The 25,445-nt window shown below is 39.1% G+C and overlaps 1 protein-coding gene and 1 long non-coding RNA gene across 2 annotated transcripts; one reads left to right on the forward strand and one right to left on the reverse strand.

The window, feature by feature from the left end:
* The first annotated feature begins 51 nt into the window (after nucleotides 1-51).
* LOC121404782 lies at nucleotides 52-580 on the forward strand. The gene is made up of 3 exons (XR_005968210.1): nucleotides 52-263; nucleotides 349-445; nucleotides 506-580. It is a non-coding gene; the product is annotated as an uncharacterized LOC121404782 (long non-coding RNA).
* Nucleotides 289-23,570, reverse strand: LOC111074503 (transmembrane and coiled-coil domains protein 2). Its single transcript, XM_022367308.2, has 10 exons — nucleotides 23,055-23,570; nucleotides 5,685-5,881; nucleotides 2,745-3,401; nucleotides 2,618-2,682; nucleotides 2,044-2,552; nucleotides 1,856-1,976; nucleotides 1,683-1,787; nucleotides 1,490-1,603; nucleotides 1,238-1,413; nucleotides 289-1,176 (listed from the first exon to the last, which is right to left on the reverse strand). Exons 2-10 carry the CDS (start codon nucleotides 5,827-5,829, stop codon nucleotides 1,050-1,052), a joined length of 2,019 nt encoding a protein of 672 aa, XP_022223000.1. The 5' UTR covers nucleotides 5,830-5,881; nucleotides 23,055-23,570; the 3' UTR covers nucleotides 289-1,049.
* Between the last annotated feature and the right edge of the window lie 1,875 nt (nucleotides 23,571-25,445).

The raw sequence follows: 25,445 nt of genomic DNA on the forward strand, positions 1-25,445 counted from the left end.
AGCAGCTGCTTAAACAAGGCAACAGCTGTTTTTCTTTTAAGTCGCCTAAGCAGTGGAAATCACAGCAATCGTCAGCACAATCAAAGCCCTTCATACGAGGATGATGAATGAGTACTAAGCTCCGATGGAGAGATTTAAAAGAAGCATAGCGCAGTCTACAATAAATAGACATAATTACACGATTGTTTTCCCAAAACACAACACGCCAATGGCAGTAATAGACAACTCATTTTGGATTCTTACGCATGTAATACGTATACACAGTAAGTATATATGTATATACAAACATATACTCGTATATCTACGTATCTGTATATTTATTTGTGGTTCTTTCAACGTTAATTATAGTCGGCCTTTTGTTGTAGAAGAAGGATTCATTATATTTTCAGTGTGGGTGTGTTACCTCGAGCCTGGGAAACACTGCAGCTGCTGTCCAGTCCAGAATGTACGTATAGTATATAGTATCTATATATTGTTAATTGGTATATCTATATGCTATATATAGATGTGTGTTTTAGGCCACCACTTACGTACATTATTTGGATGTTGATGTGGATGGGGGGATAAATAAATACAAAGTAATTCTCGGGATTTATACAAACGTTTTTTTTTCACTTTATATAATATAAGAGTTATTTTATACGATAGCATATTTATATATATATGTATATATCATTACATATATCGTAGGAGTATACATTTAAACAGCATGTATATTCATTCTTTCAGATTTTAGTTGAGTAATCAGCACTTTTTTCGAAGATATTATTATTACAATTTTGCTAGAGAGAGAGTGTATAGGGGATGTGTGTCGGATGATAAATATGTATGGGATATATAATGTATGTTTTTTGTACAGATTTCATGTGTGAATGAATGAGTGTTTTTGTTTTTGAGGGGATAATTGATACAATTTTCAGTTTAAAAAATGACGACAAAGCTATATACAAAAAAAACACAGAATGTGCACCACTTTTAAGAACTTAATAGCTAAAGAAACATATTGTTGTATGAACTATGGGGTGTGGGGGGTGCATGGGCATTCCACTTCACTTCACAACAAGCGATTGCTTGAGATGCCGCACCAGACCGGAACCAATATCCTGTACATCCGGCCATTGTCGTATTACGAAGATGACAAAACAAATGGATAGAAATGTGGTCAAAACGCGTACCCTAAAACACAAGACTTGTATAAGTTTAATCCATGAAATGTCGAGTCGTAGAAGAGCCGAACCTTGTTTTAAGAAATGGCATTATAATGCCCGCTGCTGTGGCCACTAGTAGGAGTACCACCTGTAATATCGTTAATACCACATTGATGAGTTTCACAACCAAGGCCCTGGCATTTGAATTGTCAATGCCCTCAACAGTGACATATTGTTGCTGTGACATGTGCTCCATTTTAGATATCTACGAGAGGGGATTATGTATCCATTAGTTTCTGATCTCTCTCTCTCTCTTCCCCTTGGGGACTGCTGATGCTTACCCTCGTTTGACAATTCTCAAGCACTTCATTGACATCACGTAGTCTTTCATCGCTTTGGTATTGTACTTTCTCCTCCATGTCAGCAATCGTTTGCTTTAGATTCTCAATTTCATTCTGGAAAAAAACAAAAGGCGATATTTTTATTTGGAACTATGCCAAAAGGGAAAGGGAAAAGGCATTGTGTCCTACAAACCTGATGTAATTCCGTCAAGTCATTGATTTGCTCTTCGAGTCCCTCGGCACGATATCGTTCACTTTCGAGTGTGGCTGTCAGGTTATTAAATTCCTTTTGGCTTGTCTATAAAATAAGATACGAAAGGTTTAGTGTGCATTCCCAGAGAGTAAAAAAGAGGACGCTCCTCCTACCTCTAGCCTATCCATGCGCTCCTTGAGCTTCTCATTCTCTGCCTTGCGTTCGGCCAGCTCTGTGAGTAGTGTCTTGAGGACTATGTGATATTGGCTGGCACCAGATTGACTCTTGCCAGAGCTGAGAAATATAAAAAGTATCCTCCATTAGTAGGGGTGCAAAAGGGATCCCCTAGCCATATTCTTACCCCGCTGGTATACTCTCACTCGTCACGCTGCTGCATTCACTGCCATTGTCACTATTGAATTTGCCTGTGCCACTGCCCGTTCCCGTATTATTATTATGTCCTCCGCCCCCACCACCAGATCCTGTGGAGGTACCTGCACCTGGCACCTGCTGCTGCAGTCTTTCGTTGGCCGCCAGCACATCGGCGGCATTGGCCGCCTGCATGCCCTGCAGCTCGGCATCGCTCATCTGATTGATGTTGTCGGCGCTGCCAAACTTATTCTTGATGAGATGGGCAAACTCACGCGGCTTGGACATCACAGAGCCCGAGAACCCGGTTATGCCATCGCGTATGTTGCCACCCACATTCCTTAGACCCTGGCCCACATCGCGCAGGACCTCGCGCGGCTGTCGATGCTGGCTCTTGGTCTGATATTGATGATCCTTGGCTCGTTTCGTATAGCTATCGAGCTTCTTCTGCAGCTGCGAGATGCTGTGTGCGCTCTTTTGGTTCTTCTTTTCGAAGACAGCCTGTAAAGAAGGAGGGAGGGAGGAATAATTCATGAAGAGGAGGAAGGGCTTTGCAGGACTCGTACCTTGATGCGCTGCAGCTGCTGCTTGTCGGCGCTGGCTGCTAGCTTTAGATATTCATTGACATTATCTGAAAGGGAATAAATAAATATTTTCTGTCGCTCCTTTTCATTCCTTTAAGGACTCTCTTACCATCTCTGGCAGTTTGCTCTTGTCGTATGGACTCCTTGGTGCATTGTATTTTCGTATTCAAACGATCAATGGCCTGGACACTGGAGCTCCTCTCGTGGGTGCATCTCCGGGGCCTTTTGCTGCTGTCAAACTCATCCGAAACGAATGATGAATAGTAGTCCTCGTTCCCGGACAATCGTGAATCCTCCAGGCCACTGCCTGTGCCAGCACTTCCGCCGCCGCCTCCCTGGGTTCCACCTCCCACCACACCGCCAAAATCATTCATATCATTGACGCCCACAAGACCGCTGTAGGCCAAGAGGCCGCCCTGATCCGAGCCATGGGTCCGCCGCTGCCTCTCGCGACTCCTACGCCGGTGGGTGGGGCTGTGGCTGCGAAAGCCACGTGCCACCACCCCACCGCTGCCCAGACTGCCGGTCACCGTGTTGCCGCCGCTATAGACAGCCGCCTGTGCAGCTGCCACTGTGCTGGAGGAGGCCGAAGAATTGCTATTGGTGTTCCCCGAAGCGGGACCGGAACTGCTTGCTGCTGCTATCGCAGTCGTTGTGGCTGTGGCTGATGCTGCTGCTGTTCCTCCAGTTGATGATGATGCACCGCCTGCTGCTGCCGCTGCTGTTTGTGTGGCTGCCGCTGCCTCGCTGGCCCGTTCCCTGGACACTGTCAAATTGTGGCGCATAGAAAAAACGGTACGGATGATGGGTTATTGCTATTTCTATTTCTGTGAGTCTCTTTCTTTATTTTCTATTGGTTTTAGTTTCTTTCTTCAGATGTGAGTGATAAGAGCGCGTTGGTCTCGCCGCAGCACAAGCAGCAGGAATGAAATGTGTTGCATGCACATAGGCACCGGCTTATAATGAAAGCAGTGTCTGTGTGTGTGTGAGTGAGTGGGTTGGTGGTGGGTGGAAGGCAGAGAGAGTGTGCAAGTGCTGATGGTGAAGAATGCTGTGTGCGAGAGAAAGAGAGTGAGAGTGAGTGTGAGAAACAGTATGGGAGGAAAGCGCGAGAGGGTGAGTGATAGTGTGAGTGATGGCTGTGCTAGGAAAGAGAGCAGCGAGTGTGAGTGATGGCAGAGTGATGCAAAAAGTGTTGATGGCCTGTGGCGCTGTGTGGGCGATAGCGGGCGACTGTTGATAGCTTTTTTGCACTAGTGTGTGTGCCTTTTGAGTGAGTTATGTCTTCACATACGCAAATGATTGACAGCTAGAGCCGACAGCCTGGGCGGCGCGATAGAGAGAGAGGGCACCAGCAAGAAAGTAGAAAATAAAAACGACAGATAGACAGAAATAGAGAGGAAGAGGCGGAAAGAACACGGCCAAGCGTTTTAATCGCGGGCATGCCACTGTTTTTTATTTTTTGGTAACAACAAACAGGCAGGTACAGTGGAAACACAATAATTAGGAACAGCTTAAGTGAAAAGCTATTTTTTTTTTTGAGAATAAATAGACAAATTATAGATTCAAGTGAAATTTCAATTGATTTACATGTATTTATAATATACTGCTGCCTATTTATCATATATCCACTGCCCACTGTTGCATATTTTTGCTTTTCTTTTTACAGAATAACCACTGTGTAAATGACATTAATGATTGCGGTTTGAGGTTAACATAAAGCTAATACATGCAGATATCTGAAATGATTAAATACCTACATTTATCAATGATTTATTTGTTTTGGTGGAAATTGGAATTTCTTTTTGTTGTTGTGGTGGATTGTGTGTATGGTATGCAACGTAGTACGTGTGGCTACAACACATTCAACATTCAAACGGTTACAAAAGCTGAAGAAAGGGAAAACAAAGAAAGAGATTGAAGAAACAAAAGGAAAAAATATATGTAAAAGTGTGAAAAGTAAACAGGAAAACAAATGGTGAGAAAACAATTCAAAAAATGTGTAATATAATAATAACAAATATATAATGTATAAGCAATAAACAATCCGCAAATCAATCCAACAAGTTATAATTGCAATACAAAACCAAGCACACAAAAGCAGGCTATAGTTTTGGTGGATCTGCTAAAATGTTTTCCAAAGCTATGTGAAAAGAGAGTGCTGGGGCGAGTTGGAGGGTTTCTAAGGGAGGCAGATGGGTGGGTGGCTGTTAGGGCAGTTGGGGTGCTGGCTGGGGGTTGCTTTCCAGATGAGTCATCATTCATGTCTGGCGCATAAATTGAGAGCATCATATGCTCCAAAAACCCACAATCCATTTGTGGCAGAGAAAGTTAGTTTTTTTCTATGCTTTGTTCTTTTTGTTTCCTGACTAAAAGCTATTTGCTTTAATTGTTGTCTAGCTATTTGAACTAAAAAATCTCTTTTAGGATATGGAAATGGAAGACTATTCACTCACCTCCTTACTATGCCATTTTAAGCGTTTTTGTTTCATATATTTGCACAATTTATGTTACTTTTCAGAGTGTTCAGGCTTTAAATGAAGCTTGTAGCTTGAAGCTAATAAAATAATAAAGAAATGCTTATCTTTTCTTGAGTCATTAAAGCAACACAAACACATTTCCATATTTGTATCTTCTTTAAGCTGGCATATTATTCAGCATACAATTTTCTATATATTTGGCTTTTAATATAAGCTCACATTTCATTCACAAAATATTCTGTCATTCCTGCTCCTCGTGTGCTGCAGACTTAATAGCCGGAAATGCTAATTGAATAAGCAGCAGCAGCATCGCATTTCACTGATAACAGCATTATACCCTAGTTAGAAACAAGATTGAAAGCCCCAGACATAATCATGAATGCCCATTAAACCAGAGAGACGCTGATAATAAGATGATTTGAATGAGGAAGCTACAGCATTAACACACGCGCGCCAATCAAAGCAATTATGAGGCAGCGGGAGGAAGGGTACTAATCCCTCGCCAAAAGATAGATAGAGCTTGCTTCACCCTATAGATAGATGGCAGGCGATCCTTAATTAAAATTTACTTTGTTCGGTGCTGCGACTGGCGGATGGACTGCGACTGGCGCGTAGATTCGTACTGGAGCTGCGTGCTGGACGCAGTGGCTGCAATGTTAAGAGATCCCGACTTGGATTCGTATGCGTTGGCACCGCATTAGGCATTGAGTCCATTATTGCATATTGTTGCCATTCAATGGATTCGGATCACAGTTTCTGTCACACTCTACAAAGAAAAGAAACGAAACAAATTAAATAAATATAATATTCCAATCATTTATTATATTTCTAGGCTACGGGTATGCAAAGTCCAAAGGTGAATCAACTCTCACAAGCCATTCCAACTGATAATCCAATCCCCCCGATCACACACAATCACGGCTATAAATATAATCCGAATAATACGAAAACTAGAGCACATTTAATTGCACAAAAATTCCATAAATTTGTAGCATTGTTTTGCAAGATGTTTTTTGAGAGTGTTGCAAGATGAAAGCCATCTGATTTATATAGTATAAATATTCCAAATATTCTGGTAAATATAACAAAGCCAAAAAAAAAGAGTGAATCCATCTGTACAAATTTTGGGATGCACTGAAGAAAAAGCAGATAATTTAAGGAAGAAACAAAAAAAAAAAATGGATAAGAAAAATGGATAAGTATATTTTTCTACAGTTTTTTTAGAGGCAGGGCTAACAAGTAGGTAGCTTTTTACATCATTTTTGGAGTAGATCTACAATCGAGAGAGGGACTTTCACAATTGGGTATAGGAGTTTTCCTGGGATTATTCGATGCTTTTAGTACAAACATTATTCCCTCGCATTCACATATTTTTTTTTGTTACCATTCCCTTTCAATAATATTTCTTTTATTTCGTTCCCCTTTTTTTTCGTTCAGTGCATGTTTGTATATGTTTTTATAGACCTGATATGGTGGGCAATTTATTGGAGATAATGGCACCCACATTGCACATACAATCTATCACTCTCTCTCTCTCGCTCTTAATAGCTAGTGCTGCCAGTAGCCGCCATAGTATCAGAAGGGGGAGAACACCTTATATAGATCGATTATGTGGCCTCCTCCGTCTTCTGGATTGTGTATTGTATAATAAATGTACGCGTATTGTAGAACTCAAGTGCTCTGAGCGGCATGCCAATGGATGTTTTATATGAATATTTGGAGAATGAGAGTCAGACGGGCTGTCAGGGTAGCAGGCAGGGGAGGAGCAGTCAGGGGAGGAGCAGTCAGAGGTGGAGGACACATCATCATCATCATCAGGGTTGTGGCACACAATGATAACAATTGTTTACCCGATTATAAACATTTATACAAACATTCATTCGTTCTCGTTGCCAACAGACAGCCGACACACCACTCACAAAATTGTGTTATTAATAAACAACGACGCCTTCAGCTACAATGTAACACCTCTTGTGTTGGGGGAGGCAGCAATTAAAGAGTTGCACGGATGAACAGCACATGTTCCGGTTCTTAAAGTTTCCACTAGGAATTTGCCTGAGGAAATTTCAAGTGGTTGCTTAGGAATTTCAAGAGCGCAAGTGCGAGGCGGTCGAGAGTCAAGCACACTGTGAAACTACTTTTCTTTTTTCTTGCCACAAATATTGAACCGATCTTTACAATTTTAGAAAAACTAGTAGGAGAGATTATTTTTTTTTGTTTATGATTTTACTTCTGATCGTAGACGATTTATACTGTCTGTTAGGTACATTTACACGATGTAAATGTAATGTCCGTTTAATTTGTATAAATTACAAAGTATTTTTCATATATATTTAAAATTGATCCCATTCCTACATTAAATCCCAAGAATTTCAATAATCCCTCTTAAAATTCCCAAGCGAATATAACTTATATGTCAACAGAAAATGTATCAAATTCCATTAAATTCCATTAAAGTTGAGCCCTTTTCAAAAGCTAATCTCTATTAATCTGTTGATGCCTTTGTTGAAGTATTACCCGTGCTCTTACGCTGCTGAAGAATGCTTCATACGCTGCCATTCCGATACGATAAGCAGCTTTAATGCGAGTACATCATTCACTTACACACCCATTTGAATACCTAAAAGAGCGAAGACCTACCCCATTGTAACTTCACTTGAGAAAACCAATTGAGAGAGAAACATCCACATGCACACGCTCCCTTCTGCCTCCGCCTACTCCTCCATCTCTTTTCACTTTCGTTTACATTTTTCGGGTAATTTTCCGTTTAGTAAATCCCTTTAAGCTCCGACGGACACACGCATAAACGCATAAACATCAGCATACAGAGAGATAGGGAGAGGAAGGGAGATAGAGACACTTTTACAGTACTGTAATATTTTTGCATTGTAAGCTCATTCCATTCGAAGAGAAAGAGATAATGCTTAGGGATGGAAGCAATGGGCGTGCGTGTCTATAATCGAACGCACATAATGGTCCCCTATACTTCTATTCGCTTCAAGACCACAAGAGAACAACATAAAGCGGTAACATAATGTATCATAAAAACTGATCATCCGATAGTGGATGCTAAAATTATCGAGCTGGGCTACTAAGTTGCTCTTATATGATACGTTTTCGGACCAAAATTTAGATCCAGTTCGAGCAGGAGTCTTTGATTGTCACGCACCCATCTCTAATAAAGATGGACTTTGCCTCGCGCACCGCCGCTGCTCCCCCAGTCCATTGCGCTTTCAACCCAAATGCTCATCTGCACTTGACTGCGCCACAGCACAAAGCACACAGCGGGGGAAGAGGTGATAAAGAGGGAGGAAGACTGTAGGAAGGGGGAGGAGTGGGAGCAGATAAGCAGAGGAAGAGTGAGATGGAGAAGAGGGGCTCATCGACTACGCTTTTCTTTCTCCTACTCTTTCTCTCGAGCATAATCATTTTTCTTTGTGCCCCTTTCTTATTGCTTTCGTTTCGGTTTCGGTTTCGGCTCCGGTTTTTTGTTTGTTGGGAATTTTAATCAACATTTATTTTGTAACCTTCCTTTTTGTTGTTGTTGTTGTGGCTGTTTTTGTGTACTTTGTTCTTGTTATGCACGCGTGTCAATCGCTTTCTTCTCTTACTACTTCGTGCTTTGCCTCCCTCCCCATCCTTCGTTGAATGATGTTTAAACAGAAACAAAAAAACCATAATAACAATAACACAACAGACGCATTGAATATAATATATGAAGCTAAAAAGGAATAACGACTAAGTAAATACCCTAAGAAAAAAAACTCAGAATAAAAACAGCAAACAAAAAATTTAATTTAAAAACCAGTAAGGAAAATTCATTAAATATATCTCAGCCAGATGTTGCTCCAACTCCAATTCAACAATTAATTAATTTTAGGTCCAATCAACCCCTTTAATTTAATTAGAGGGCATACACAGAAATTAAGCAGAAATGCAATGTGCATTGCATTTCAACAAAAACTGTTTGTCAGGGTCATTGACTTTGGCACGAGCTAAACCTGTGTTGCTGTCTTTGTCTACGTATCTCTTTGGCTCTCTCGCTCACTCTCTTCGTTGCCATATCTCTGCTTTGGGTTCGGATCTTCTTTCAAGTCGCAAAAATCGCATGATAAGCAGCTGGGAAAAAGTCACTCAAAAGCGTCGCTGAATGGGGCACGCCTTCAGCTGATGAGAGACACTGCCCCCCACAGCACCCTCTATTCTACCAGTGGGTATCAACGAATGTCTGTTATCACTAGACTATTTCCCATCCTACGATCCTCAATGGCAAGTGCAAGTTCACTCTGAAACCAATCAATGGGAAGCGCTACTTCCGCATTATTGTCCATATGAGTACTCGGCCCCTGTGTGGATTGAAGTGGGTGCTCAAAGTCCAGAGAGAGAGAGATAATTTAAAGAAAAAAAGATAGAATAGAACCCACAGACACCGACCTCAATTATGCACAAAAAGACAACAATTTACGCGAATGACTCAGTGAATGAAATGTGGCAACGTTGCCCCGGCACGTTATCAGATAGACAGACATCTGCGGGTATCTGTAAGGTATCTGTATATCCCATGCAACATGTGGGTGTAGCAGCCCATATCTGCCATGCCTCCCTGCCACCTTAGACCTTTAAGCAGACTGCCAGCCTTTCTTTTACCGAACTATTCAACTGTAGCCTCCTCCCATCAGAGACTCCCTAACTGCAGCTCTCATACTTCTTCCCATATGCCATCGGAGACCCATTTGCACCGCCCATTACCTCCCTGTGCAGCTCCACCGCTCACCTTTTATGGAACTCTTATTCTGTCTCTCAATTGCAGCTCCCATGCGGTTTTACCTCCCATTCCTCCCATCAGAGACTACCCTATGTTTCTCCCTACCATTCTACCTCCCTCCCACAGCTGGTTATCATTTGTGAAGGTCACCACGCTTGGATTATAAATATAAAGAACCGCATTAAATTATAAGTCTGAGAAGCATATACTACAACGAACTACAGACAGCGACAGACAGACGGTCGGACAGAGAGACAGCCAGACGTTAGACAGCCAACGAACGGCAGTCATTCAGTCAGTAAATAATTACAGTCTCGTTTTGCATTTCATTGCCCATTATATATCTTCCACCCACTTCCACTGCCTTTCCTCCCACTCTCTTTCCACCACCCAGTGCTCCTGCTTCTTCCATCTGCTCCTATAAGTCGTAATTCTATCATTAGCAATAATAATGTTGTGTGTGGAAATGCTTTTTATAGACGACGACAAATGGGTTCCTCTCTGGAGTCGATTTGCATTTGAATTTCGTATGATCTCATGGAGCACCGTCTCGTCTGCGTCTCTGTCTACACAGTTTTAATTCAGTTCAAGACTTAAGTTTTCAACACAAGAATTCAAAACGATCTCAGCCTTGTCATTCCAGACGATGTTATCGTGGAAATCTTGAAGAGTAATTATCATACATTTACAAATTACATTTAGAAATCATGTCATGTGCGGAACAGTAGTACCTACAATTAATTCAAGGCTAAATTTATGGCATATACAACTCTACTTCAAAGGCATGGGAATGATTTGGTACTTTTTATGATTGTAATCATTAACATTATCATTGTAAATCGATAAGAATCAATGGGTTTACATATATGTAGTTTATAAAGCATATAAGGGATTATAAGCGATTGACAATCGAAGTATTTTTACGATGGAACTATGTGCAGGTGTTCCCCACAGAGAGCTTGTAATAGTAGGACTATCATTATATCAGTCTTTTAAATTCTCTTTCCCTCTATCAACATTATTATCAAATTTTCTCTACAATTTTCCTTTAAGTCTTCTTAGGAAAACTTTCTGTAAATCGTCTATACAATTTTTCTCTTTTTTTTGTGTTCAATTAAGATTGTTCTATATCAATTTCTATTTATTCTCTATCTATTCGTCTATCCCAAGTGATATGCCTTTGATTTCCCTACATAATTATTTTAAAAATATCACACGCTTTAGTCCCATTCCCTTTGCATTTTCTGACCCTTCATTCGCTCATGGCTTATATAACAAATACTTCAAAACGAACAAAACCAACAGCATAACTGTTGGCCAGGTCAGGGCTTGGCTGAGCTTGGCGGAACTTGGCTTGGAACAACCATTGAACTTGCCTTTTTGGGGGTAAAATGAAAAATGTGCAAAGTTTACTTAACAAAATAACAGCAAAGACAACAACAAGAAAAAACAATAAAAGCGAAAAGGAAGCAAAAGAAGCAAAAAGAAAACAAAAGCTAAGTATAAACCTTTTTTTATGTTTTTAAAGGGGCCATTAACATCATTCGGTACGAGTGACTATTACCTCAACATTTTAACAACAGGCGAATGATGTGGGCCATGTTTTTGGAATGCTCTTTAACCCCACACTTAAGAGAGGGTATTAAGAGGAAATTAAAGAGTATTTATGGTAGGTTCTCAAACGATATTAAAGTTGATTCACAGCTTATTTTCTTTAAAGGATGGCTATCGGGTCTGTTGAGGTTATTCCAGGGTTTAATGCTTCCCAAACGATTTTTCAGGGTATCGAATGCATTACTTTTTTAAATCAAGCCATGTTTAAAGGGTATCTTAAGCTGCGGCTACCCAAAAAGGTTTACCTTAATTTCTTGTTAAAATTTGTTGTTTCTGTTTTTTTTTTTTGCTTTTATTTTTACGTTAGTTTCTGGCTTGTGTTTTATTGTTGCAGGTGTTTAAATTGTTGTTAAAAAAGGCGGGTGTTGTTTTTGTTGTAACGAAAGGGTAGAGGAGGGGGAGGCGTGCTAGCCGCCTGCCAAATGTCGCAGAGAGACAGAGAGGGAGCGACGACAGGCAGCACTTTATTGGGGTCTCTCTGACAACTTTGTTCTCATTTCTCAAGAGAGGGCAGCGGGAGGAGGGAAAGAGAGAAGGCAGAATGAGGTGGCAAACAGGGGAAGGCATAGATGTGGCAACAGAAGGAGAAACAAACAGAGATAGGCAAAAGGGAGGGAGGTAGGTACTGCACCTGGTGTCAAGTGCGGAGGGGAAAATAATCATCGTTCATCGTGATTCATGCCTCACCGCGAAACAAAAAAAATACACACTGCGACTGCGACTACGACACACGAAAAAGTTGTGCAACATTTCGTTTGTTTCGTTTTTGTTTTCAGAGAGTTCACAGATAAGCGCTAAGCACTCGAAGAGCAGCAAAAAGCCTGTCATAATCGACAACAGAGCCAACAGAAAACCGCAACAAAATGACAAGCAGCAGCACAAACCACAAAAAAACAAAAGCTAAAGAAAAACCAAGGAAAAACGATATTATAACCCAGAAAAAAAGTATTAGATACGGTAGTCGTATTATATGGCAAACGCAAAGAGAAATTAAAGGGAAGCAATGGGGAACTATATCACCCATAAAACACACTCCCCAGAAATATAAATATTCCTTTCTATATTTATTTGAAATGTTCATATAAAACTGTAAAAGTAAAATATTAAAAAAAAAAATTTAATATTAATCAAAGAAAAGATTTGAAAATTGTGTGTGTCCCATTAGAAAGTTGTCTAGCAGTACGATAGGGAACCAGATAAATAAATAAATAAAAATGTAAATAAAAAAAGTTTCTACCCTCGAAAGTAAACCATTTTCCTACTTTTTATTGCACTGCCCCCCCCTCATTTAATGATGTACAATCTAATCTGTTGATCGATATGCAAAGTACTTATGTAGACGTTACCCTACCCATCAGATTTATTTCTGTTTTTGCACCATATCAACCCCAAAGATATCAACATTCTGCAATTGTATTTTAATTACAAACAAATCTCAGTTATCATCCAATCAATCAGTCACAGGTGTTGTATAGGTATCCATTGGAATGTGGCATACAATATAGGAAGAAGATACGATACGAATATCGATGTACAAATTCCGAGTGCAAATGAGGGCATTTCTTTCGTTACGTTCTTTCATTCGTTATCTATCATAATTAGTCGGTTACACGTGGGTAAATTGAAAGTAAACTATAGATAAGATAACGATAGAAAGAAAAAGAAAATACTTTTCAGTTTACGAGCAGTTCTTGCTGCCAATGTAAACATGTCTATGAAAATGTAACTTAGATTTATACAAAATATGGGTTTATGTTTCCAAGACTTATAAAAATAAATAATATCATGTTCATATGCACTTTAAATCTCCAATCTCCACAGCTAACCACATCTGTAAATGAATCAGGATTTAAAGAAATGTTCCTTCGAATATTTCCGTGAACACTATCAAAATGTGTAAGCAGAAATCTCCACTCTCCACAGGGTAGGGCAAGAAATGAATCTCTCCAAATGAATCAGCAAACCATAAACACAGAAAGATAAAAATTTGATTTATGGTCCATACACTCTCTCTCCCTTCCTCTATACAGCTCTGTCTATCTTTAATTACCGCCTAAAAAAATAATTTGCGTTTTTCTTAAAAAAAAAAAAACTGTACTCTCCGGGAGAGAGCCGAAAGGCCACTTACCATAAACCGTAGGTAAACACACAGAAGTTATTTCCAGGGAGATTTATGCCATTTGGCAAGAGGGAAAATTTTCCCTCAGGTAGCGCCAGATAATGAGGCGCCTGATGATCAGTTTTTTATGACATACAGTATATGTATGTTATATGTATCTTTAACAGATATGAAAGAGAAGTAATAAAGACTGGGAAGGAAAGGAAGAGTGGAGTGGGTAATGATAGGCTCGAAATTGCAAATTTGCTATTTAATGCCTGTTAAATACAAGGGTTTTTTTGTAGTTATAGTTTATGTAATAACTTTTGCATAACTAAATTCCCCCTTTTTCTTTGAATATAAATCTATTACATTACTTCTAGTCGAATACTCAATTAATTAATTAATACACTACCTCTAATACCCTCTTCTACCTATACTCCATAGTTGACGATCCCAAGAACTGCATTAATTAGCTATTTTTTAAAAGAAATTTTTTTGTTTTTTATTTGCTTAGAAGAAAAAAAAACAAAGGGCAGAAAAAAAATGGGGGGAAAAACAAGAGACAGAACAACGAAAAGAGATAGAAGGAGACAGGAGTAGAATATTGGGCATTATATCCCTAGTTCATTAAAATGACCCCCAAAATATCTCCAACTCTACAATCTTTACAGATCTCAAACTATCCTCGTATTATTTATTTTTTGTATTTATGGCTTGACCGCAAAAAACTGCGATACTTTGAGTTATGATTCGATTTCAGAACAGAAGAGAACCTTTGTTGTGTGTGAATCCATGAATCAGCAGAGTTTTTTTTTTATATCAGGAGTTTTGCAATAAACAATGATATCAGATTTCCTTTCATTCTTTTTTCTTTATTTTCTCTCGTCTTTCTTTCTTTCTTTCTCTGTTTTCCTGATGATTCAAAGGTGATTCAAATATGCGAGTGAGTATATTCGAATATATATCGTAAGTGTCACCCAGAAGAATAGTGAATCGACTGTTTGTCCGTCTTTCTGTTTTTGTTGTGGGTTTAGCCAACACCTGAGGGCTCCACTGATTGCTGATTAATGTCAGGTGTGTGTCTGATATGTGGGTTTCCGCGATGTCCATTATGTGTGGTGTGAGTGGGGTTCTCCTCGGCGTGGACACTAGATAAGGAAAGGCAATAAAAAGCGTGAACTCTTCCCTCCCTTCTGGTACTCTTTTGATAGCCAATGCTATTCCAAGAAAATCCTTGTATTTGTCAAGGGGTGTGGGGTGTTCAGCAAAAGGAAATAGTTGCTCGTACATAAATAAATACGTATGAAATATGAATACTTTTTGTGGTCTACTAGAAAAAGCTTTTTCCAGTCGAACATCCCACTGGCAGGCAAACTAATTACCTTTATGACAGTTATCTAATGCTTTCTGACCAGTCTTTTCTCTCTGTGTCTTTACTCATGTATCTCTTCCGCTCTTCCAACTATTAAAGCAATTGCTTTGTCCCACTTTCCAGCGATACTCTGCCAAAGCAGAAACTTTTTCCATCTTTCTGTCTGTCTGCAAATGAAATGCGACTATCTTTGGATGTTTGTGGCTCTTGTAGTTCGTGCATTTTCCTCTGTTTTTTTTGGTGGGGCCATAATTTATGACAGATTTAAAACTATTTCAACGCTAAAGCAGCAGCTGCCTGGCTGCCTTGCCTTTAGTCTTTTTGGCCATGTGGTTCCGTGGGTGTTGCTGCTGCTGCTGCTTTTTTCACTACACTTTTTCACATTTTGTTTATATAAAATTAAGAGATTATCGAACTGCAGCCTTGACCTCCGGCTTCAGGTGAAGGCTGCTACCTCTGCTTTTGCTCTGCTCTTTTGCCTCTTCTTATGATGATGTGAGGTTTGTGTTCTTGAACTGATTTTTATACCGAATATAAGATTTAAGAGTAAGATTTATGGCGAAAGTCTTAGTGGGGATTTTGAATATTAAAGAACCAATTTTTGTTTGTATATCAAATCCCTATAAATTTGTTTCTTAGTGCAAAACTTTTTCACGCTGACCTCCAAAGATGTCTTTGGATTTCTACACATTTTCTCCTCTTTTCTCCACAAAGAAAGTTCTCCAAGAATCATTAAGTGCTTTTGTAGCTCTCTTTTTCTCTTGCAAGTAAAATTTCTTAAAAGATGCTTTCTCTGATTAATTAAGGCGCGAGGCAAAGGTACAACCCTTTTCAGACTTAAAGTTCAGCTGCAGGGGCTTCCTCAAATGACAAATGACAACCCATGACACCATAAAACACTCAAACTCTGGCACTTTATGATCTTAAAACCCACTCCGATTCCCAACTCCACCTCTGGATCGCTCTTTCGATTCCCAACTCCATCCACAAGCTCTCTCTGATCTCTCCCTCTCGTGCTCTGTTGCCCGTCTTCCACTGCCTCTTTTTCCCATCTCTGTTACTGAATCAGAAAATGTTATTGACCCGAAAAGCCTAAAAGTCAATTAAGCCGCCGGTTCGGTCGTCTGCCTTTGCCTGCCCCCAAAAATGAAATATGACGAAATGGCAGCGCGACGCTTAAGGGCGTGGCATTCATTGTATTGGTAATAATTGTATGAATAATTTTATTCAATCATCTGAGGGCCCCCCAAAGCACCAATCATTTTGAGCAATTATACGCGTCATAATGTGCAAACAATCATCGTTTTTGTTTGGCAATTATTTTGGTTAAATTTTTCGTAATGAATAAAACCCAACTGAAATGAAACTAATGATGGGAAATGATGAAAATGTCAATGTCTTTGGATAGAGAATTTTTAATAATATTTGGTAATATTTGTCTAAGGTTTAAAACTAAAGAAAATTAGGCTTAGAGTTCAAAGGAGTTTAATTAATTGATTAATATATAATCTATTAAATATTATTAGGAATGGACCTTCTTCTTCTTCTACTTTCTATCTATTCTTAGGTAGCGTCACTTGCTTTTAGTAAAAATAAATAAAAATATTATTCTTTGTCATATCTCATTCCGACGAGATATTTCCTAGAACCCATTTTCCCTTCTTTTGAATCAGTTCTACAAAAATAAACTTGCAATTCATTTAAATTTCCCCACCATAAAACAATTTTAAAGATAAAGATAACCCATGCACACTTTTTCAATCATTTATCCGAATTTATATGCAATTTTTCGGTTGACAATTTGTGTTCTGTCATGCTTTTTATACAGTTTTCAGTTTCAGCTGTTGGTTAATAGTATACAGTGAATCATTGAATCATCGGAAACAGAGACACAGACTGAGATCAACAATACAATCAACCTGTTTAACATTTTTACAACGAATGTTGTTCAATGAATTGTCAGCAGAAAAAAATAAATTAAAAAAACTCATGAAATACGTAAGAAAATACAAAAAAAGAAGGCAAATACAGACGCCCCATCGCTCGCATGACTAAAATGCAAATACCAAGAATAAAAAAAAACACAATAAAATGCAAAACAAACACAAATACAAATAAACATCAACAAATGAAATGCTGAGACGCTAAAACGCGCCTAGGGAGTGTGTCCGCGAATCGTATCGAATGCGCCCCCTCTACGAGCCGATGAGAACCGGAAAACATATGAAAACAAAGCGAAAAATAAAGGAAAAACAGCTAAACAAAAACTAAAAAGGCAAAAACCAAACGCAAACTTGGCATAAAATCAAAAAAACAATAATAAATAGAGACAAATGAAATACTTGTACTCGCATTTTATGCTCATTTTGGTATGATTTTTTGACTCGTAAACATAGAAAACAAAGAACAAAACCAGAAACGCAACATAGATTTGGGAATGTTTGCAACTTTTGATACCCTAGAAGATACACCGTTCTAAGCACTGGAAGGTCTCTAGAAATAATTAAACCCAAAATGTTTCTGTTTAATTTTTTTATCAACAAGTTTTTGTAAACTTTAGCAGAAAATTCTCTGATCTGTGTAAGTTTTCTTTAGAAAACCGCTCTCATCCAAACCAGAATACCCTCTCTCTTACTGGGTAACAAAAACGTGTTTATAGAAGCTCAGAGATTTGTAAAGAGCCAGAAAGAGACAGAGCTATGCATGTACATAAATTGAGCCAGATACAGACAGATACAAAGCCAGAAAGAGCTGGAAGTCGGTAGAACAACATTCGAGAATACGAGATACGGGATACTCGTATGTTGTGAAAAGGAAGTGTGGCACATGAGGCATGAGGCATGACTTGCTTACTGCCCACCACACGTCCTCTCATTACACAGTCACCTCCTCACCCTCACACACCTATATCCCCCTGCACTGCCATCTCTTTCAGAATGATTCATGAGTGTATTCGCTTGATGAATTTAAATTGTTCTCAACATTCACAGAATTTACACACTAAAAATTAAAACAAAGAGCAGGAAAAGTAAGTAGAATATTGATTAGCATGAAAAAAATATGTGGCACTCCACACACAACATCCAACCAAAAAAACCGGCAATTAAATAAAGCTCTGGTGGGCGGACAGCAGCTTCTAAAACAAAATACTGAAACACCCAATAAAAGTACTGGAAACACACAACACAAAATACAGGAAACATCAAACACCTAAAGAAGGTATTGCCTTTGATATAAACAATAACTTACTGTGTTGTGGGGGTTGATCTTTTGGTCAGTAATTTTTAAAGTAAAGAACTACAGAGAACACCTTGAGTACCCTTCAAATCTTTGAAATATGCGGGATATTTCTATATTTAGCATACAAGTTTTCTTAAAGCACCATCCAACTTACAAGCACCATCATCTACGACCCCTATTTTGGGAAATTTATGGCTCCAACTTTGTAAAGTTTTCTATGATATTATTTACCTCTATTATTTCCAAGATTTGGCTGAAAATTAATACCCACAAATATGTATTTTCATTGATCTATGGTTTAAACCTAGTATACCTATCCTTTGTGTACCATATTTCAAACATCATCGAAAGCAGATTATCATTCCGGACAAAATACTTTTTTTGGGCATTCTTTAGGGACTTTTTAAAGCGATCTTTTATGGTCGCAATATCACTAGAATCTAAATAATTTACTCTTTCCATGGAATAACTCTTCTTCAAAGTGACTCAACCCCTTTAAACACTTAAAAATCATAAAAAGTTAAATCTCTCTTTATATGTTCTTTCTACAAATGGTTTTTTACGAAAGTCTCGCCCCTGTTGCCAGCCCTACGAGTACGAAATATGACTCATGTCGCAGTAAAATGGGTATCCAGAGCAGAGCAGAGCAGTGCTCCCCCCATGAGATAGATGAGAGATGACCAAATACGTGCATACATATTTGACACTGACCTTAAAAGTTAACAAACAGCAAAACACTAAAGTTGATTGCTGGATTGCTGAATGATGTTGTGACTGTTCTGTTGTTACTCTCTGCTGATGGGATGAATCTCCCTTTCCCATCCCCAGCTTTCATTCATTCGGTCGTTGTGCAAAAGTTTCCAGCAACTTCCGTTTGTGCACAAATTTACACATAAATTGTTAAATTGTTTTTATGTTTTGCACAAAAAACAAAGAGAGAGGGGACAAAAGTTTTCACTTTCACCTTTCGCTTGTGGGCAGCAAGGGAAGAGCAGAGAGAAAGGGGTAAAATCAGAGACCAGAGGGAGACAGACCTTGCCTGTCGACTGTCAATCAATAATTTAATAATTGATTTGTAGACATTATCATATGAGAGAGAAGAGAGAAAGGAAGAGTGAGGGTGCCAAGAAAAGAGAGGAGAGAGATAGTGATAGAGAGAGGGACGAGGCAGAGTAGGAAGACCTTCCAGATCACCAAGTTCTCTCTTATAATTTACCTTTTAGCTCTAATAACTCCTCTTATAAACTGTGACATCATCTGCAATTCGAATTCCACTCCAAAAATTCCACATTTTATATGTGCTAATGAACTCCAATCACAAAAGAATGTAGACGACTTCTGCGTAATTCCTATAAAATACCAAGAAGCAGCACCTTTCAATGGCGTGTACGTACCCAAAATAACATAAAAAATCCTCTTTATATGGTATGCACTTTCATCAAAGTGTTTTAAATAAAGAAATGCTACAAAAAAGTAGCCATCATTTAGCTAATAAATCGAATTATGATGATTAAATGTTTAACAGCCAGATTAGAGTGCACAGAGAGGTGATTCACACAGAAATACATTGCGAAAATCTAATCTAAAAGGCGATAGAGTGGGAATGGGTTAAAGTTTATTGCTCTTTAAACGATGAAAAGGGTGTACCACAAAATGGGGTTTTATAAAGGGTTTCCTTCATCAAAATTCCGCAAAATTTAATTAGTATTATTGAGCAAAAGAGGACCTAATCGGTGGGCCCAAACAACAACCACAACTAAAGCCATAAAAAATACGAGCTGAATGGCACAAAAATGTTAATGAAATATTTTGTAATGTTGGTTGGGTGCGTCGGTTTTGGGTCTCTTGTTGCTAGGAGGAGCACGTGTGCTGCCCACTTCTCTCTCTCTCTCTCTCTGTTATTCTCTCTTTCTCTTTTGGGCACACGCCCAAAACAACATTCAAGGGAAATTGGGGGAAAAACTAAAACAAAACGTAATGCTGAAACGAGAGGTTCGAGAAGTTCAAGAACAAAATAAAATGCAAACGAAAATCCGGTTTTTTTTTGGTTTTTTCGTTTTAATTAAATATGCAAATAATTTGCGTGTATTTTATGCTCTGATTATATTGCATAATGCACGATACTGTTGCGGTATGGTGTATTTTGAGAGATTAATGGGAATTGGAACTTGAAACGTGCGAGTAAAACGGAAGCAAAAAGAGAAACGAAAACTGAAAATGAAACTTCCAGTCCCCCCTGGAAGTGGGCCACATGACAAAATGTCAATTTATGGAAACGGTTTTATATAAAAGAGGAAAAGGAAAGGAAGAGGATCAAGGAAAATTATTGATTGAAAATGATATTGATCATTTACTGATTGACAGAACAGACAGCCCGCATGGTGGGGAGTGAGGGAAGTTAGGAAGCCTATACGAGTATATCAGTTAATTAATTGCATTCTGCAGACTGTATGGCACATACTTTATTGAATTTGATGGAATTATTAGATAAATTGTGTGAAAAGAGATTACATCTACTGCTTGATCCGAAAAATATGAGCAATTGTATTGAAAAAGTAAAGAATTATCTTATGGGATTCAGTGGATGCTGGTTTATGTTTCGAAATGCTCTCATGGTTAGTATCATACCCCACTCTTGTCCAAAGATCATGCGGGTATCTATTCCTCCTCTTTATCTCATATTAAAACATTTGCTAACTGTTGATTGATCGAATGACTCTCATTTTTCATCACCCCACACCGCCCCCACACCGCTAGCCGTCTCCCTCCATCTGCATAACAATTGCTAATCTCACGCTCTATCCACGCCATCTCTCTCACGCTCTCCCCACTCTCTACCCGTCGCCACCACTCTTTTGACGTCACCTGCTGCCTGCCTGACGCCTAGGTCTTCGCCCTCTCCAAAAAATTCTTAAGGTACGCTAATGTGTGCGTGTGGCTCGCGTGTGTGTAAGTGCTTTTGGCGCCCGTTGGCAACAAACTTTCGATGGGCGCAAGGGAGACAGAAGAGCGGGGAGAGAGAGAGAGGAGCAGAGCCGAAGGCTATTCCATGCACGAGGCACAAATTTCGAAAATCAAATTAAACAAACATTTTAGCATAAGAGAGCAAGCATTTTTCAATGAAAATATACAATATGCATATCTATTTTTCGGTTATACATATATCCTATACATATGTACATATCAACATATGTCTTTGTCTGTAGTATATACCAATCCCCCTCATAAATAAAATCATCAGTTGTCAGAGACCAAAAGATTAGTGGGAAAGAGGCAAAGAGTGGAGGGAGGCCTAGGGGATCTGCACACGAAATTAAATAAATGATTTAAACACAGAGATTCCGCCCCAAAAATAGCCATAGCCCCTACCTACCATGGGCATATGTAAGTGCGAGTGGGAGAGGCGAGCAGCAACAAAAAAAAAGAAAGAGAGAAATATGACAATTCATTTCATTTACTCATTCATACAGTTATCATTTCTGTTAAATTTAATTCAATTGCAATTGTTGTTGCTGCAGATTCAACCGTGCCTGTCGCCGAACATCCAACAACAAAAAGAGGGAGAGAATGCTCAATAAGTTGGTTGAGTGCCCCACTCGACAATGGGATACCCTGTGAAGATATGCCACGGCGACTGTGCTAGTTATTTAATCGTTATGATTCTTGAGAAATTTGTAGAAAAATATAAGTTTAGAGTTTCGAATTATCGAAATAAATGTAAATGTGTTTTGGAGTTTTGGAAGTGATATGGGTATGGGTATTCCCTCTCTGCAGCAGGGTATCACAGCCAAACAGGAAGAAGCAGCAATCAAAAGAAAAGACAACTTTGCTTCGAGAGGAACTGCAGTTGATGAAGAGCGAGGAAGAGAGAGGGGAAGCAGAGATTGCAAGAGGCATAGAGATAGCGCGATTGCAAGTGGGATAGAGAGGTAAAATGGAGAGAGTGTCTGCGTGTGCGAATGCTCTGCTCTGCTCTCTTCTCTGATTTGTTATTATTGCTGTTAACATGCCACAAAACGCATTTTCTCTCTATTATTATTATGAATTGAATTGAAGTTGTTATTAACTTTAATTGTGCTATGCTGATGGTGTGGGGAGCGGCATATCCAGAGGGGAGGCAAACAGCAATCAATGTGCAGTCGACCCGCTGCGGCAGCAGCAGTAGCAGAAGCAGCGAGAGCTTTGCCATCCGTGTCAATTGCCAGGAGCGGACATTGTAAGATGAGAGTCGAGGGGGGGAATAAATTATCTTACATTTCATCAATTAGCATCGATTCTACTCTGGCTGCTACCCTCTGTTCCAACCAAATTGCTGATTGATTATACGTCTTTTTTCCCCTCTTCTTTCTTATAGGGGACCAACAGTTTACTTCTACCTGAATGGAAGAAACCGCCCCTGGGCAAGACATTGTCGATCATTCGATATCCAGGAGCGTAGTTATTGCATGAGTGATCATTAAAAACGTGCTTCCATTGGCTACATGGACCATGGCCCAAATCCAAATTCACCTCTGGACAAACACGTCCAGGAGCGGAAATGCTAATGATTGATTGTTTTATTCTGCCTTTCCTCTCTCCACAAGGGGGCGGCCACTCAAAACGTGCTTTTACTTTACCCCTGGACCGAAACCCGCTCCTGGTCAAGCATAGCACACACACACACACACCCGTGCATACGTGGGTGCAGGTACGTACGAGCGTGTGTTCCCACTGTTCGGACAATGGCAGCATGTGTGGGTGTGGTTTTAGTTGTTCTTGCTTTATGGTTTGGGGCCCCCACATATGTGTATATGCACATGACGCTCACTTAAGTAAGAAACTATAAACAATATTCGGCACGCACTCACCTTTGAACCGCCCGCTGCAGCTACCCCACGCTTTACCGCTGTTTCCACTCTCTCTCTTTCTCTTTTGCTCTACACCACTTTCGTGTGTAGTTTTTGGCTGCTGCTGCTGATGCAAACTGCGACGCCCTTTTTTTATGCCTCTTTTCACTCTTCCTCTTCACTGCACTAACAATAACAAATGCACACAGACACGAACACACAAACACACCCACAGATGCCGCGAGAGAGATCTGTATCGGTGTGCGTTAACAACAATTAAACTTTTTCACTTGATTTTTTTCCTGCTTTAGCACCTCCTTTGGGCCCGCTTTTCTCTCGCTGCGGCTCGCTCTGCGCATTGCACGGTGGGAAAAACTGGTTTTCCTCTCCTCGTTTGCGCGACTCTTGCGGTTCTTGTACTTAAATCACATTAATTAATTTTGTTGCTTGCACTTTACTTTTTTAAGAGGATTATTTTATGCGCGAAACGGAACGAAGAACACGGAGTGGGCTAAATTTAAAACATATTTACGTTTTTACGGCCAACACCAGTGTGACCGCGGACTTATCGATGAAAAATACCGCCTGACCTTCAGAAATATACCAAAATATACCTTGTCAATATCAAAATATACCGTAAATATACTGACGGACACTTTGATATTCCTCGATTTTGATATTCCGTTTAATATTACTAGCAAGTTGGCCCTCTCAGCCCTAAACAAATAATTTTATCCGATAGATATATAAATTTTCTGCAAGATTGGCAAGTTTTCAGAAGTCTCTTTTATTGGATTATTTACATATTAAGGTTCAAACAAAAACACCATAAAACGAATGTGGCGTCGTTTTTGTGGCGCTGCCAGACTCGTGCAATTCGTAGTTGCTGCGGGCTACCATACCATGATATTTTGTGATATGAAATTCGTCAATTTTGATATTCAGTTTAATATTACTAGATAGTTGGCCCTCTCAGCCCTAAACAAATAGTTTTCAGAACTCTTTTTCAGTGGATTGTTTACATAACAAGGTTCAAACAAAAACGGACAAAGCATAAAACGTAAATGTTGACTCAATGTTTCGTCAGTGTTGCTGGTCAACCAAGTTTCTTCTATGCGTATGTACTTTTGTATACCTTATTTCTTTTAATTGATGTTAAATGTTTTGTTCCAAGCTCCATTGTAACATTATTTATTTTTATCCTAGATTGACATGTTTTTTACCTATATATGCACATGTTTGTGTTTTATAAATACATTTATCCCGGTTCTGATACCTATTATTGGAACCCGTGAGCTGCAAAATTTCGATAATATCTTTAAAACAGAGACTGAGTAGTTTCTGCATTAATTGGAGCCTAGGATTACAAAATTACCTCTATTCTATAATATCCATTTTCCCAAGGTATGCAGATTGTTGCTCATCCCGTGCCAAACTTGCACAACAATGCTGCCTCTTCATTTCCACATGCTGCTGAATTTTTTCCCATACAAATCAAATGTATCTTACGGAACGTCACAACAATGAATCTAGTAATCTACCCTAGTAATATTAATATTAATCACCACCAACCAATGAAAAATGGTTGAAATTTTGGTACAGTTTCAGTATTTATTGGTAAAAGGGAATTTATTTTCTTTCATACGTGCGAGCGTCAAAAATTGTCCCTAGATAGGATGCCTTTTAGCCTGGAGAATGTCAACAGCTACAAGCTGGAGAGATTCGGAGAATTTCCTCCCTCCTCGGACTATTTTTACTATTATTTTAAGCTTGCTTAGGTTTTACATGTATTTGATAAGCAATTGTTTGGTTAAAAAATGAGCCAAACCAAGTCCATTCTAGCGTTCCTGTTTTTAGAAAAATGTATTTATTTGATCAGAGAAAGTTAGGTATTGAAGTGGGATCTTGTTAAACTTGAGAATCGTACATTTATATTTATCTTAGCAGTCGCCAGATTAATTTGGCCATACAAATCCACTCCAAAATCCAGTTAGCCAGACGGCCTATCATATAAATATTTTCTTTTTGTACTTTTTGATATGAAATCCGTTATAAAAGTAACGGTTTACATTACGCGTTTTCAACTTTCAGCCAATCAAATCGTTTGAAATTTTGCTGTAAACATTTTGGGGTGGTTTTCTGGTTTTCAACAAAATATTGCCGAATATTTTTTTTCACAAGTCCGCTGAGTACCAAAAATATATCCATTGATAATTTTTTAAATCATAATAACGATGAAGAAGACTCATTGTTGCGTCATTCCTACTCGTTCCCGTAAGATACATCTGGCTCACATCACGAAAAGGAGGGGAAAGTCACCATACCTCACCACTCAGAGGCGTCATCTTTGTTGCTCGCATTGCCAGACTCGTGCAATTCGTAGTTGCTACGGGCTGCCACACCATGATATTT

This window comes from Drosophila obscura, unplaced genomic scaffold, assembly GCF_018151105.1.
Source record: "Drosophila obscura isolate BZ-5 IFL unplaced genomic scaffold, ASM1815110v1 contig_4, whole genome shotgun sequence".
NCBI lineage: Eukaryota > Metazoa > Arthropoda > Insecta > Diptera > Drosophilidae > Drosophila > Drosophila obscura.

Bases quoted from the DNA above. Each gene is read 5' to 3' on its own strand.
- LOC111074503 (XM_022367308.2), bottom strand. From the start codon at position 5,829: ATGGACTCAATGCCTAATGCGGTGCCAACGCATACGAATCCAAGTCGG. The intron at 1,977-2,043 runs GTAAGAATATGG...TATATTTCTCAG, and splicing joins AGTGAGAGTATACCAGCGGG to CTCTGGCAAGAGTCAATCTG. The intron at 1,177-1,237 runs GTTCGGCTCTTC...CTTGTGTTTTAG, and splicing joins ATGCCATTTCTTAAAACAAG to GGTACGCGTTTTGACCACAT.